The 16,841-nt window shown below is 43.1% G+C and overlaps 1 protein-coding gene across 4 annotated transcripts in view; it reads left to right on the top strand.

The window, feature by feature from the left end:
• The window catches only part of LOC144829329 (uncharacterized), a 119,956-nt gene that overhangs the window by 94,871 nt on the left and 8,244 nt on the right, over nt 1–16,841 (top strand). For all 4 annotated transcript variants that reach the window (XM_078688372.1, XM_078688371.1, XM_078688373.1 and 1 more), the window contains one exon: nt 10,246–10,362. In XM_078688372.1, the coding sequence (XP_078544498.1) occupies nt 10,246–10,362 (117 nt within the window). The remainder of the gene's footprint in view (nt 1–10,245; nt 10,363–16,841) is intronic.

Here is a 16,841-nt window from a genome sequence, read left to right on the forward strand (position 1 = left end):
GTTTGACACAGGAATGGGTCCATGATCACAAATAAACAATGGTTCACACACTTCATTTCCATCATAATAAAATAAACATATTTTACATTGAATAAGTCAAGCTGCAGAAAAAAATAAGTATGAAATGTAAATTGATTCATAGCAAACAGAGAATCTGTTATTTCTCTGTGGCATGTGATGTAATATAGAACACCCTAAATAAATAAAGACATATTCCTAAAGTTGTCAGATCATTAGAGAAAATGGGCACTCTATTGCTTGTTTAGTCTGGCCAAATTACAAAGGGCATGGAGATTACTTGCCTTCTTTTCTGTAGATATTTTACTTATTTCAATTCACATAAGTACTAAAATAGCCAAGGTTTTGCCACATTGATAATGAGGGCTTATTTACATCAAAGTTTACAGAAGTCAAATATCCAGAGTTACAAGAGAAGGAGTGTATGACGGTAAGGAAGACATGGCAAAATAACAATCAGTGATGGGTAGAATCCTGCCAAAGCCTCAGCCAGATGATCAGATGCTTTGTGACTTGCAGCATGTGCTGGACTGTTCTGTTGGAGCAGGAAAGAGTCTGATGTGCTCCCTTTTTGCGTAGAACATTGAGCCAACAAATGGTGGACTAGAACAAAGTCCAAGCAATTGTCTATGTGTTAGGAAATGCCTCTTCTTGGTTTTGGGCTGATACTCCTGGTTTTTCGACTCTGAAAATGCACCGAGGCCTGCTAACCAGACCTCAGTGCCAGTGGTCCTACCGTCAAAAGTATATTTTTGATTGGCTTATATTCAATTGGTCTAAGTTAACTTTCTTATAAGCTTTAGCATGTGGTACCAGGGGTACCCAGGGCCTGTAGCTGAAGTGTTCGTCATGAGCTGCAGCTCCTATTGTGCCACCCTGAGTGTGACAAAGTAAAATATGTCTCCCAGCCTACCACTGCAGGGTGATAGATCAATTTTAAAATTCTAACTTGATTTGCCATTTAAACTAATGAGAATGTACAGACCTCCCTTTTTAATATATATAAATCACCCGTAAGGTAGGCCTATCAAGTCATAAGGAAGGGTGCTATCTGTTAAAAATAGGACATATATTTTTGTTTGTCATAACAGTAAAAACCCTAAATTGTAATTTTTGCTGTAAAAAGGCTAATCACCTCATTGCCAAGTACAAGGTTACACACTGACGACTCAGCTGTGCTACTCCTGAATGGGACTACTAAAGTTGGTACTTCAAGGTATCAAAATAATAGTTTAAACCCGGACTTGAGGCCCAAGTCGAATATAATGTAACTTTTGAGTAAAAGGCAACTTTGGAAAGTTGCCAGTCTGTTGCCCAAATTTGGCAGTGGCCAGTCACAGATGCTGGACACAAGTCCGCTTTCTGCCCTCCTGGGGACATGTTTGACAAACTCCCAGGAAAGGGGAGTCATGGTACCTCACTGATGGCAGAAAGCCACACGGGGTTGAGATCAAAAGGTGAGTTACAGAAGGGAAGCAGCCAGGCAAATGGTGGGCACAAAAGAGAGGGGCTGTTCTCATGTTTTCGTAGATAGGTTGGTGTTGGGACAGAAAGGGTAAATCAGTTGCCAAACTGGTTATCCTGTGGGCTTGTAGCCCACGGGTAGTCACATGTTTTGAGTGGGCTACCAAGCTCCACACACTGAGAGAGGGGTCATGCGATCTTGGGAGTGGGCAGAATATCGCACTCTGGGATAGCTAGATGCCACACTTTGCCGGACGTCATCATCAGACTGGAGGGGCACTGGTAGCCCTGGTAGTCACTGCATCCCTGGGGTCAAGTTGTTAGCCTAAAAGTGGCACCTAGACCTCTGATCACGCCTGGAGTGGATGGAGGACTGAAGAAAGACTGCCCTTCTGTTTCCTGGTGCCAGCAAAAAGAGGCTGAACCGAAGACTGGACTGCACCTGCTGCTCCTGGGCTAGCAAAGAGAGGACTGTGCCTGTGGTGCCCTTCTCGGAGAAACGACAGCCCCAGACAGAGGAGGTAAACTCCAAGAGTCAGTTGGCTGATTTCCTGTCACAGCCCCAAGGCCATAAAAGCTGAAGAATCTGCCATGGTAAAGTTGCTAGCCACAATCGCTGGATTATCGCCTCCTGCCAAAGCGCAGCCTGGGAATTCAAACCTCACCACTCAAAAGATGCACCTGAGTCTGCTGTACCTGGGAGATCGTCAAAGTGCAGTTTAGTCGCCAAAAATGGAAACTTGCCATAGTTGAAGGGAACCGCCGGTTTCGCTGAGATCAGATACCAGTGGACCGTCACAACTGGTTTTGACAGGACTTAACCTGGACTTCGACATGCATCAACCTCTGTGGCCATAGTCACCCCACAATGCTCGTGGAACGAGGGGTGACCCCAGGAAGACCCTTATTGAATGGCTCAGCATCCTCCGCTTCCTATATCATTTGCATCAGGACCACTCCATGGAAGTCTGTGGGAGTTTGCCCATAGAATTACAAACTGGACTGGAGACTACTTTGACTGCAGGGTAATTGTCCTGCTCAACCTTACTGAACCTCTTAATTTACTCCCTGCCAGAGCTGGTTGCTGAAAGTTTGTCGGTGTAGTTGAACACAACTTCACAAAAGTTTACAAAGTAACCCCCAACAGCCGTGATTGCAAATGTTTATTTGAATTTTGAGTGAACAGCAACGATTGGCGTAAAAATGTATATCTCCAGAACTCTCATGTGGATTTTGTTCATTTCGGTGTCTGCACATTCATTGAAATACGATCTATTTTGATAAATTAGTGTTGGATTTCCTTTGTGTCGCATTGATTTCATATTCGGTTGTTTTAGTACTTCTAAATGGTTTGCACTTGTTTCTTTGTTAAAGCGTGACTGCTTGAAGCCACAGCTACCCAGGGTTGAGCAAAATGTTTATAAACAAATCTGAGTGGACTTAAGATAGGTTTGTGAGTTTGTTACACAGTGAGGTCACACAACGATACCATATAATTAACTGTATTTCGTCACACAATGGCTAAGGCTTTTAGAAGTATTCCACCCCTCACCTTAATTATGTTAATGTGACTTCCTAAGTGCTATGAGTATGTCCAATCCTGTGCTCAATGTTCCATAGGGGCCTAGTTGCACCGCACTGATGATGCTCTTTAGAGGTATAAAATGGCCTAGGGTTTCCTATATTACAGTTTAGAAGGTGCATGGCCTAGGAGATTGGGACAGACTGTTAGAATGGAAGCAAGAGTGATTTGAATATGGTTGTCTGGAATAGTGCAGCAGGCACAAAAAACAACAAGAACATGGCTCCGATGATTTTCTGTCTCTGAGGCTTTCACAAACATTCCACCTATCACTTTATGGTTATGAGGAAAGTATGCTTGCTCCCATTGATTTGTTGTGTAAGCTAGAGTCTAATAGGCATTGCAAGTAGGAGTGCGGATGTGCTTCACCACCCCCAAAATAACCATGTTGGAGTTCAGAAGGTGAATGAGTAATAACGATGCCTGTGCCTCATGGTTTGGCGCTGAGCCCCGTATTGTTTAATCTGTATGTTCAACCTCTTGCAATGGTGGCTAGGAATATGGGCCTCACCATGGTTTTGTATGCAGGTGATACGCAATTGGTGGTGGCACTCTCTGATGATTCCACGCAGGATGAGGCTAGGTTTAGGAGCAGCCTGGCTACCGTTGCAGGGTTGATGACCACAAACTGCCTCCTGTTGAATGCTAACAAAACTGAGGTAATGCTGGTGGGGAAGGACAGGAGTCTTTGGAGTGAGCAATGGTGGCCAACTGCTCTTGGTAGTGATCCCACCCCTAAGCTGGTGGTCAAGAACCTTGGGGTATGGATGGATTCTTCCCTCAGTTTCCAAAATCATACTAAAAAAGTTGCTGGCACCTGTTTTGGGCTCCTTCGGGGACTTAGGCCGATACTGAGGTTCTTTGATCCTCCTACGCGCCAGCTGATTGTTCAATCTGCTATTCTATCTAGACTAGATAGAATATAGACTATGCTATTTCTCTCCTTTTGGGGGCTAATCAGGCTGAGGTGATGCGTTTGCAGCGTGTCCAAAACGCTGCCGCTAGAACCCTGTTGGGGCTCCCGCGTAAGTGCCCCTCTACAGATGCCATCCGGAGACTACATTGGCTACCCATGGCCAAACTGATCCAATTTAAGGCTCTTTGCTTGTCTTTTAAGATCTTGAAGCTTGCAACGCCTGTCCTCTTAGTCAACTTGTTAGCCCTGTATGTCCCGACTCGCCAGCTGCGCTCCTTGGGACAGCACTTGGTTAGAGTCCCACGAGTGAAGCGTCTTCGGGTCGGGGGTCGCTCTTTCTGCTACGTAGCAGCTGAGCTAGGGAACTCCTTGCCTCCTCAGATTCGTAGCTTGGACCGCTTGTTGGATTTCAGGAAAGCGATCAAAACTCAAATCTTCCCCTCTGTTTAGCCTTTCATCGCTTTGCTGAATGCTGTCTGTGCCTTCTGGTTTGGTTCCCTAGCCTCTTGGTTCTTTCTGACGCTGGCAGCGCCGGGACGCCTCTTTGCTGAGGCAGCTGTGCGCTATATAAACTCAGATAACAATAACAATTTTTATCTTGCCGTAGATATCAAATGTCATGGTCTGTCTCTGACAAATTGCTGCTTATTCTTTTTATGTAGCGATTGGTGTTGACTTATTCACTATAACTGCAAAGTGAGAGGATTTTGTAATGTTAACTATGTGACAGTCATGCTGAATGTGAAAAGAAAGGATGTTATTTTTTTTCTGACAGACATAAAAACCAGATCTTTGCATACATTTCAAAACAGATCTTCAGTTAGGAAAGCACAAGTAAAGCACTTTTGTAATTCTGAAGTGTGATGGAAAAAAATATTTTAACAGGATCAAAAATTGATCAAGACACTTTACTTGGTGATGCACAAATGATAAGTACTCACTGAAACCTGATTTCCACACATTCTCGTTTGTGCGCTGTATAGTGTTATCAATAAAACTACTTGTCTTTGCAAAAAGTAGTGGCCATTTCTATCGAAAATGTGCTGTATGTTAATGACTTTGCACTCCTGTGCCATGCTCTAGTAGTATATTTGTAACAGTGTGCTCCAAAATGCACCATGGGCTACACACCATTACTACTCTCCTGCTGGATGGCTCATTTGCTCCACTTCTTTGTATGATGCTTGGATGTTTAACAATCCCTATAACTTGGGTGATGTAACACTGATGGCAACACCCATACTCTGAAAATTGGTTCCGCCTATTAGACCTGTTGGCGTGGGTCTCCCTTCCATTTTTGTGCTGTTGCCTCATGTGTTTTTGCTGGTTATAGATGTTTTGGGCACTGTGCCACTGCTATTCAGTGCCACAGTGCAAGTGCTTGCTATGGTAAATTGATGTATGGATTAATGATTCCATGATTGGTTGGTTTGGTTTGGTTGTCAGACCCTAGTACAGTGCACTGAGTGTGCCCAGGGCTTGTAAACTAAATGCTGCTAGTGGGCTTGCAGCACTGGTTGTGCCACCCACAGAAGCAGCCTGTACAAGTGTGTCTTAGGTCTGCCATTGCAGAGCCTGTGTGCAATCTGGTACTGCCATGCTGACTGGGCAAGTGCACTCACTTACCAGTCCCCAAACCTTCCCTTTTCTGCATATTAGTCACCCCTATGGTAGGCCCAAGGGCAGGGTGCATTGTAGGTAAAAGGTAGGACATGTCCTGAGGTGTGTGGCATGTCTTAGTAGTGAATTACAGCCATTTTCGTTTTTCACTATTGCAAGGCCAGCTGTTCCCCATAGGCCAGAATGGGCAGTTTGATTATAACATCTTATAATCCTAAACTGACCAAGGGAACAAGGTAGAAATTCGAGTTAAGTATGACTGAACTCAGAATGTTAAAATACATCTTTTAGTGAAGTTGGTTTTAACATTCTGTGTTTGAAAATACCACTTTTAGAAAGTAGGTATTTTCTTGCCTAACTATCCAAGCCTGCCTCTGCTAGGTTGTGTATTCTTTGTCTGGAGTTTGTGTGACAGGGGCTGGGGGATTCCAAGAGACTGGGTGAGTCAGCACCGGGCTGAATAGAGAGATCTGCATGTGGATGGGTGGGAAGAGTTTCACCTGGGACCTGAATACGGCTATGGCTTCCTTCCACAATGCTGGCTCCACTCCTGTGATGCATTTGATGTCCCTGGCCTGCACTGCGAAAGGAAAGAGGAGTCTTGTCAACAAAGTGCTCCAGGAATGACCAGAACTAGTTTGGACTAGGCAAAGGCCTCTCTGCCTTCAGAGAACAAAGGGAAAATGAGTATAAAAGAGGGGACCCAAACAGCAGAACTTTAGGTCACTTTTGGGAAACAAGAGGAACCTTTGCTGAGGAGAGGAACCAGAGAAACTGAGGAGGAGACCATCTCTAAGCTGAGTGCTGTTTGTGGGATTGGCCTGCAATGGTTGCCTGACTGCCAAAGAAAGGAGAAAGGACTTTGTACTACTTTCAAATCAGCTTGTAAAGAATCTCCAAGGGCTTGAGATGGAGCTTGCCTCCTGCGGAAGTCTCAGGAACAACAGACTTCACCAACCAGCTCCCCTGCCTTCTCTGTCTGGGAATTGAAGTGCCTGCTGTTGACCTGGGCCTTCTGAGAGACTGTGTGTCGCTGGGAGCGCAACTCAAGACAAAGAAGCGTGTCGCCGCTGTTGTCGTTGCATCGCCGGATAAGAGTGTCGCTGTCGCAGCAGGCGCCATTGCATCACCGGAGAAGTCTGCCGCTGCTGTCGCCATCGCATCACCTGAAGTGCCTCGCATCACGGGAGAAGAGTGTCGCCGTCGCAGCAGACGCCGTCACATTACCGGAGAAGTGTGTCGCAGGGTCTGTCGCGGCTCAGAAAAATCGTTGAGTTGCCGCACGGCCGTTGGGCGTGCACGCATCGTTGTCGCATCAAGAAGAAGACGTCATTTTGTTTCATTGCACCGGATCTTCATCGCATCACAGCGCTGCTGGTCGCATTGCCATGGAAGTGCAGTAAGAAACAGACTCATCACCTCCCCACGCGGAGAAGAACCGACGCATCCACTGCGCAGCAGTAGGGACCCACCGCATCACCGTTCTTGCATGTAAGGAACCGACGCATCACCTTCCTTGCAACACTTTCCTTGTATAGCATTACGCATCCAAGGGTACATTGCACTCAAAGTGTCGCAGTTTACATCTAAAGAGAACTAAGCTAATTCTACCATTTTTAAAGTACAGTATTGTGGATTTTTGTCGTTTGTGGTCTTGTGTTATCTATATAAAAATACTTATTTTTATACTACAACTTGTGTGGTGTCCATCTGTGGTGTCGTCACTGGGTTACTGAATGTGTTCACAAATGCTTTACTCACTACCTCTGAGATAAGGCTGCCTGCTCGTGCCAAGCTACCAAGGGGATGAGCAGGAGTTGTTTTGGAGTGTACCCCCTTACCCTGACTAGATACATGGGTCCCTATTTGGTCAAAGGTACCTACCTCTACCAACTAGAGACCCCCAAATCTAACACCGCCCCACTCAGGGTTGCTTGCTTCTGTCACTCTGCTATAGGGGGTGACCCTTATTGGCCATCCCATTGTATACCTCTGATTCAGCAGGGTTCCTAATAGAAATAAACAACCCAGATTTAGCTTCCAAGTTATCAATTTGTCTGATATAGTTCCAAAAGGAATCTTCATTTTGATAACCAATTTTATTATTAGTTTCCAAGTTACACATTTCTAACCACAACATCTGTAAGCACAGTTTCTTTTACCACCTAAAGTTGCACATTCAAATTTCGAGTTCCAAAGCCAAAGGAATCTTAAGTAAGAAGCTACAGATAGAGCTAATGGCTAACTGTTAGCAGTTAAGTCTGAAATTATAAACGTATGTTTGGTTTGGTCTTGATGTAAAAAGGCACCACTATCCTCCACGATTCTTAGGTTATTGGTCTTCATCATGGGTGAAAACATACAGCAGTGTTGCAATAACAGCTACACCTGTTGTGGGAGTTGACCTCAAATGTGTTTGGCCAAAATACAAAATGGTGGCCTTTTAAAGCATTTTACTCCTTTTTCATTGATGATAAAGACAGCACTGTTTAAGCAGTAGAGATCATAGGTATGGGCTTAAGACATAATAATGACCTTAGACAGGTTTTGGAAAAACTCTTTGCCCTTCTATGGCTGAGCTGCAGCACTAGAACATTATATAGACATGCACTTGGCAAATACAATATGTCTGGCTTATTACTGAAAGTGCAATTTCATTTATTGGTAACGTTCTGTGGTATTGTCGATGGGTGAGTGGTTGAATGTAAGAATGAGCTAATGTGTAAAAGAATGGATGCCTGAGTGCACAGGTGACTGAATGATCGCCTGGAGAATGACTGAGGGCTTGATTCATAAAGGGTCTCCACATTCATGGCGGAGGCCCCACAGTCATGGGGGAGTCTCCACACTCGGCCAGAATCTCCACAACAAGATTTTTATCCAGTGAGCGAGGGACAATTCATCAAACACAGTTGTTAATACTAATAAACTCTTTGATGTACTAGAATGACAGGGGCCTTACGCTGAATCGATTGCACTCAACTTTGCTCACCAATCAACATCATTCAAGAATCCTCACACTATTTTACCTGTTACATCGATAATAGGTGGTCAGCTCTGGAAGCAATCCTCGTGGCACCATGATTTTACTTCTGTTAATCTTGCTCAACAACCTAGGGATTCCACCAACCACAAAACCAAACCCTGCTCTAACGTAAGTATTATTTCCTGAAATTTATAGTGGAAATTAAATCTAAGTTGGTTGACCCTAACTGGGGTGAATTTATTGAGAACTTTGATATCTGTGTATTTCAAGAATGCTGGTTTAAACCCCCTATTTACAGGCCAGGTTATAAATGCTTCAGCATTGAAGCAACTCATAATGAGCAGGAATACCATAAGGGGGGGCTTCTAATCTAGCTCAGAACGTACCTCAAGCGTAAAATTAAACAAGTAATCATCGACACTAGGGATGAGTACAGGCCGTACGCATCTGAGGCCCCTACACAGAGAGTCACAATATCAAAAAGAAAAAGAAGAAAAGCAATAAAGAGAGTGGAAAATGTATAAATAAAAAGTGAACAAATCTGAATATCTGACTTTGCAAAATCTATAGGGGACCCTCAGCAGTTTTTTGTTGTATGTATATTTATTTATGTCTCATATGTTAGTTTAAGTTTGTTAAGAGGTTGGGTAGAGAGTGAAGTTGTATGCATGGTGGAATGAATGGGATGTATTTATAGTGACGTTATGGGGTTCTTCTCATCACTAAGAGTCTTTTTATAAAACATATGTCACATTGATTAGTTCATATGAAATGTTGATAAAATCTTTTTATATAAAGAAATGAATGTGTACCAAATATGATTAAAAAAAAGAAAAAATGGAAAAGTAAAAAATAACATGTTTAAATAAAATAAAAGTCTATATATTGCATCCTCTGTGAAATATTTTGTGATTCAATCACTTGATGAAATCATACAGGTCAGACTAGAGGTATTTGTGTAGTATTGTTGTTTCTTTCTTTCTCCTTCCTCTAGACCTTAAATTGTATTTGGGAGAATTCTTTAGCATTATAACTATGGTAAGGAAACCAAAGGTTGTCTGCTGTTTTTTACCCTTGTTATGTGCATATACGTAGGAAATGGATACTTATCATATGCCGTTCAATGGGAATGTATAGGCACAAATCTACGCTGTAGATTTTAAAATCAGATGCCAGCAATGTGATTGTGTTCTGCGTCGCAAGGTACTTGTTTGCAACTTGGTGCCTGAGAGGAAAAAATGTGGCACTTTATAATGAGTTGCACTAATATTTTTTTTTATGTTACATTGTTTTGATGTAGTAATAATTGAATGTTACTATATTATAATTTTAACTTTACTATTTTCAAGACACTAAATGCAAATGAATTGTATGTTTTGGATGAGTAAATTCCTTGAAAGAAACAGTAATAAAAATATAGGTCAGTTTGCACAATTTCTTTCCATTCAGAAGAATTTGGAGTGCAATTTGCGACCACTTTTGCAAATGGAAAATTCGTGAATCAGGCCCGTAGTTCCTAAAGCTGCTTTCCTGCCTGGTTGCAGAACCCTAGAACAGAAAGTAATGTAGAATGGCTCTCCATTACAAATGAGGAGCTGGGTGGATATTTCTTTCAGTATGCCGAAGAGAAATGACGTCTTACATTTGTTTCTTTTGTAGAAAAAGAGCCAGTAAGTCACGATGTTGCATTCATTGTTAAGAAAGAAGAATCCTTGGCCTACCTGATGGACTGTGAAATCACCGACAAGTTGGAACATGCACCTTGCCTTATTGGAAGTGAGTAAGAACTGCAAAGAATGGTTCTCGAGCAAGTATCCGAAACTGTAACTTCTTATCTGAAGTGATGTAATAGCAAGACACTCTACCAGTGTTCCTCTTTCATAGCCACGTGCTTGCCATTACTAAATTCAGGGACTGTGGAAGGAAACGTTGCCAATTATTTGGAGTGTAGAAACTTTTTGGATATTCCCAGGGCAGGAAGGTGGTTACTGAGCTCAACTTGTAACAATAATAGCCATTTAAAACTCGTGGTCTAGGCTTTTACTGTTGGACCGAAAACTGAGCACAAGTACACTCCTTTAGCACTTAACTCTCGGCAAATTGAGCAGCAGTCCAAGGCTTACTTGGTGTAGTGGTGTTGAGTAAAAACTCAGAACTCAATGAAACATGTAATAGTAGAAAATAAATCCATGTTCAGCCAGTGCTGCAGCATATGAGAAAACACACTTTACTTCTAACAAACAATACTGTACTTAAAAAATTCAGATGGCAGATATAAGGTATTCACTGATCAAGGTAACAATCACTATGTAAGGGAGCTTGCCAATATCAGTTTGTGCTGCTCACCAATGCTCAGGTATTTTGGTGAAACATAATCAATGCAAGATGGGTGCCAGTTGCCCTCCTGCTAGTTATATGGCTCACATAAGCCCTTCTGGTTTCCTGGGCACTCCTTGCCAAAGTCTGTTTTAGAGTTTGTTAGGCGCACGAAGAACTATTCGCAAAAGCTCCCAGTCCTTTTCATAGTGTCATACACTTGCACTGTATATTGTTGTGTTAAACTGTACCTCTTCCGCCCCATCCCACTGGCTGGGAGTGGGGCTGTGCAGTTCTAGATGATGTGTCCCCTGCACTGCCCCCTGGAGCGATGCTCTGACTGCACAGGGCTGGTCGATTTTACTGAAGTCTCTGGCCTTGCATCAGGTGAACAGGTGTATGCTCCAGCAAAGGAGGTGATGCCGCACCGCATTGAGGCGGTGTTTCAGTGCCACTGTCCTGCAACAAGTAGGGGCTAACTGGTGGTTGGTCCTATGGCCCAACCACATCCCCAGCATCCAAACAAAATGAAAAACGCACCCAGTAATAGAGCACCAAGCTGTCACAAGCGCTAAGCTTCTGGACACGCTGTAGGGTCGCAGTCTCCAGTCCTTACCACATGGTCTGGCAGCGCAGATCCTTCCCTGAGATGCAGATGGCTTTGTTCTACTCCTCCTAGCTCAGCTCTTCACCGTCCTCCACTTCTAGGCAGTATCACCTTTCAGCAATGGCACCTCCAGGCCCCCTCCTAAGAAGTCAGGCAGCTCCTTCCTGCAACACAGGTGAAGGCAGCATATCCTCGCGGTGTGCAGAATGTGCATAGTTCTGTTTCCTGGCAAAGGAAGGTTGGCGACCCTAACCCTGGAGCCTAGAGGAGTTTCTCAGTGACTACTGGTGTAGGACTCTGGATTCTAGTAAATAAATCTTGGCACGCTACCACTTCTGACCCATGCTAAAAAGCCATGACCTGCTATTAGAATCTGTTGCCGCCACCACTTTCAAATATTTCCATCCAGACCAATGAGGTGATGATATTCATGTCCTTAACGACCACAGAGCTCAGCTCTTTGTCGCATTCCATGTCACACAATACTGAATGCATGACTGTAATGTCTGATAAGGCAAACAAATCTAAATTAAAGAGCAACAGGAACTTTCTATGGGGAGAACTTTTCTGCCCTAATAGGGAGTATGGTTTTAGTGTGGACATGTAAAGTGTTAGTGTTATCTGAGAGTGAAGTATTAGAACTTCTGGACATTTGTATCGTGTGGCCCATTGTTCACTCTAAATATTTTATGGTTCATAACATGGTTTAAGAAATGAAAGCCCAATACCATTTAGACGAGTGTTTGTCCCCAGACAGGCTTTACATTTCAGTATGATTGATAGTGATATGTGTGGATAAGAAATGTGGGTGATGCTGACAATTTTTGTAAAACATTGACCCTTGCATCATGTGCAGTCTTAGCCTCTTTATTGTGGAGGTGTTAATTCAGTCCTTTCCACTCCATTCACAGTGTGAAAAATTTAAACATCTCATCCTTCCACAAAAGGCAAGTAATCATTCTGGTGCATGCACTAGAGAGTTTAATTTAGAAACTCCCAACTTGGGTTGCCTGGGAAGAGTTTCCCCAGCAGCATGTGGCGTTGTTTTGGAAATGACTATCTGTGCCTGTGGCACGCTGATATCTACAATATTGAAAATGAATGTAGGAGCTGTTCAGCTCCTACTTTTATTGAGTTCTTTGCTTGGGAGCACAGTTAAGCTGCAAGCACCATTCACAACAGGAGAGGCACCATTAGAAAGGGAAAATGCTCCCATTTCCAATGATACATCTCCCTAGTGAATCTTTGTTCGGACATCCCCAAGCAGAGATCCACCCACTAGATGACAGGGAATTTAAAAGGTAGAGGGTTGACCAAATAGACCTCGCCATTTGCTTCCCTCATGACCCCCCACCCACGAAGCATATACCACTCTTCTGCCCACCCCAAGAGGGCAGAAATCCTGCTAGACTCCAATGTTTATATATTTAGAAACAAAAAAAGATAAACAAACTAAGTGGGGAATAACTTGTCCTGCCATTGGACTTGAATCATGAGCCCTTATGGCTAAACCATCTTTCTGCCCTCCCTGGGGTGCAGGTGTATGTAGTTAAGTTAACTCTCCCCTTTCTAGGAGGAAGAAAGCACACTAGACACCAGGTGAAAAGAATGGGGTGGAGACCTACCTGTCCAGGCTTCAGGCATTCATTCCGGCTCTTAAATCTCACAAGTCTTTCTGGCTCCCAGAGAGGGCAGATTGCGAGATTTAGGCATTAACTTTCCTTATGCAGTGAGGCTAAAAGCTCACTAGACATCTGGATAGATTAAAAAAACAATTGGGTTGGGACTAGCCTGTCTTGAGACTTTTTGTCTCCCACAAGGGGCTGGTTTGGATATTTGACTCCCAGTCTGACATCCACCATTTGTAGACGGAAATGCCACACACTTTCTTCCACAGGACATTTGTTCTTGTATTTCAGAAAAACGCAAAAAACGCTGCTACATTTTTACAATTTTCGTGGTTCACTCCAACGGAATCTACAAGCATGTGTACCTTTAGATTTCCCTACAAAGTTTTGCCTTAAGGATCAAATTGCCGTGATATATCAAAAGAATGGCTCAGCAGTGGTTGGTGGGTGTGGGGGAAGCCTCATTACTTAAGGGGTTAAAGTTGCTTGTTACAAATATGGCATCTGCTCTGTTATAAAAGAACATCTTCTATGCTTCCTCCTCCCCTGCCGCACTGTGCTCATGCCCACAGTGATTGAGCGTCAGATGCAGTGGTTGCAATGAGTGCCATAGATGTGGGACATGGGAGGCGGGTTCTCAGATGCCAAGCGCCAAGGTTTGGTTCTCCCAATTTATTTGAAAATGTTCTGCAACGTCTGCATCTCCCGCTGCTGAATCATTCAGTCCAGCTTAGCGGACCTCTGCTCGAAAGGTATCCCTAGCACTTTCAAATTCTCTACACGAGTTCAGAGTGCCTAAAATAAAATAAAAACATTAAAAATATATATTTTGTGTATTCAGGCAGGCTTGTTGTAGTACCTAGCCCAGCTTGGCCCTTGAAGCCAAAGCCAACCATCACCATCACTGGGTTTGCCTCCTGGGTACCCAGGCGGGATGAACGTCCAGGAGATCACTGGTTGGCGGGGCTCAGTAGTAGTAAGTAGTAGCGATGGCCTTGTATAGTGCAAACAATTGTTTGGTGATTGGCTTAGCTGGGCTCAGTGGCCCATGTATTAAACCTCTCCTCTGTCTTGCTCTCAGCCTGCTCCCACTGACATGGATAAACCTGTGTACAGATACTGGACCGAGTTTGGTCTGGGTGACAATCTATTATGCTCAGTTAAGTCCACTCTGCCTGCACTGACTAGAGAAAATGGACATAGCTTATGTCAAAGTATTAGTGTTGCAGCTGTGGTTTGAGGCGTCAGCCGCTGAACTGTGTTAAAAATACTCAACTGGTACTATGAAGTAGATGTCTTAAATGTATGTATTATAAGAGGTGGGGTGATTGAATGTTGGCATTTATCAGGAATGTATACAAGCTTCCCTGTGCGGATTGGCAATGTGGGTGTTTAGTATGTGCCTTTTAGTAAGCCAATAATGTGTTATAAAAAAAAAAGAAATATCTGCTGGGAGGCTAAAAGGACAAGACTGGCTCCTCGTTAAAAAAAACTGCCCCAAGAAGCCGGACTGCATTAAAAGGGCAAGTGCTACATACTGTTAGTGATTGCTCTATCACCATCCATTTAAATTCTCACAAGGCTTTGGTCCGTATTTTCAATACAAAAAATAAGGAATCACTTTTGGATGTAACTTGCCCTGAGCTTTCAACAATATTTACTCAGATAAATACGGCCACTGATGGGGCCACAACTTTGTGAACCCCCAACAAGCTTACTCTAATAGACAAGGGCCAGCAAGACGTTCTTAGCCACAGCAGTATAACCATTCAGGCCGAAATTCACTTGTCAGAGGTCGATCTGCCATCCTCTTTTATGCCCCAAATAACAAATCAAAGCCCAAACTGCAACATACGTCCTCATATTCCATTGCCAGCTACTCAAGTCCACCAAATTGTAGACAAAGGGGCAAGCCTCTTAACAAAGTCCACTTATTCTAGGATTAAAGAATGCTCTTCTCGAGACAAAGATATTAATATTAGCTTTTCTGCCTTGCACCTTTACAACTCAGTCTCCATTGATAACCTAACCTTCTCATCGAACAAATCTCATATCGCTCGGACTACTCCGAAAGCCACAAGTTTAACAGACACAAATAGAACTCGCTCTGCACTCGGTCATGCTTTAGAAGCAACTATCTCAGCGTGGACCTGGCAGTCGGACAAAATGAAGATCCAAGTCGATCTCCTTCAGACATTAGTCTCCTGGGTTATATCAGTAGAAACAAGTCTTAACAACTTAGGATTTATATTCACTTCAATAAGAAAAGAAACAAATGATCTAGGCAACTTGCAACTGTTGCTGAATAATAGATAAATTGGCAAGCCTCAATGGGATAATATCTTCACTACCAAACTCTCCTAAAGATCTGCAGTCTGCCTATTCAAGCCCCCATTGGTAATACCAATCAAAATCTAGAGAATAACTTGACTACTTTTTCTGACTGTAATAAACACGCGAAGCCGGTACAGGAGGCAAGCTGTCAACCAAGTAGTCAAAAAACGAACATCCGGAACACCACAGAAATGACCACTTAAAATCAAATATTGTTTGCCGCTGATATTTGTACCATTCCTTCTCTAGAGTCAACTAGAGCACTAACTCAAAAACAAAAAAAAGCCTTAAGAATCAATCAGTATTTTAAACTGCAAGTCTGTTAGCAGCAACTTTCCTGCAAATATGTACCCCCTATTTTACAGGCAGGTGAAGGTTAACACACCTGTAAAAATCTATGCAGAACTGGAGGAGAAGAATATGTTAGTGGATCTAACTGTGGCAAGCAAACCATGCGAATTACATAGAAACATACATTCCACTATTGCCAACCATCAGCAGGAAAATTCAGCTTTATGCCACACTTAGTCGCAAAACAAATATATGATCATAGATGGGACACCTGTGGTCATAATGGCTCCACCAAAAGACCGTAGGGCATTATCACATCAAACAGAGCCAGGGAACAGGCCCCCACAACATTCATCTAGTACATCATAGCACACAATAGCAGAACCCACTGAAATGATGAAGCCAGAAACAGAAAGCAATCCCATTCACTGTTCAAACATCACAGAATGTATTTCAGATAACTCACACAACTATCTCAATATTACACGTGCATCCATTCTCCAATATGGAACACACTCTGCATTTATCTTCTCTTCAATAACATCCGCAGGATGTCTGACAAGACTGTGGCTATCACAAAAGCCCCATGTGTGAACCTCAGTCTGACAGATGGGACAGTAAAGCTGATATTTAATCACACTCCCTTTTTAGACACCCAAATACAACTCAAGGGGTCAGCATGACATACTAAACAGAGGAAACACATTGAAGGTTCTGCAATTACAGAATGAGAATTTCCACAGCATGGAGGGAATTGATTTTGTGGAGGGAGATATACTTGCTGGTAAAGAATCAACAAAAGTAATTTGGGCAAATCCAGAAATAGCCAATCTGGTCTGGAGACATAAAGATCAATTTACAACATGGGTATTTTTAATTGCTAAACCAGTTATGGCGGGCTATCCAGAAAAACTAATCTGTACACCAACTACAGTTACACACTCTGCCACTATCCCAAAATCAATTATTAAGGCTAATCAGGGCTACACATGTTCTAATCCAACCATTGATTATTTGATAATTAGTTGGAACCCTCAAACTGGGAGACAGGGATGCGTAAAGAGCTGTTCTGTTTAGCA

The sequence above is a fragment of the Lissotriton helveticus genome, chromosome 4_1 (assembly GCF_964261635.1).
Source record: "Lissotriton helveticus chromosome 4_1, aLisHel1.1, whole genome shotgun sequence".
NCBI lineage: Eukaryota > Metazoa > Chordata > Amphibia > Caudata > Salamandridae > Lissotriton > Lissotriton helveticus.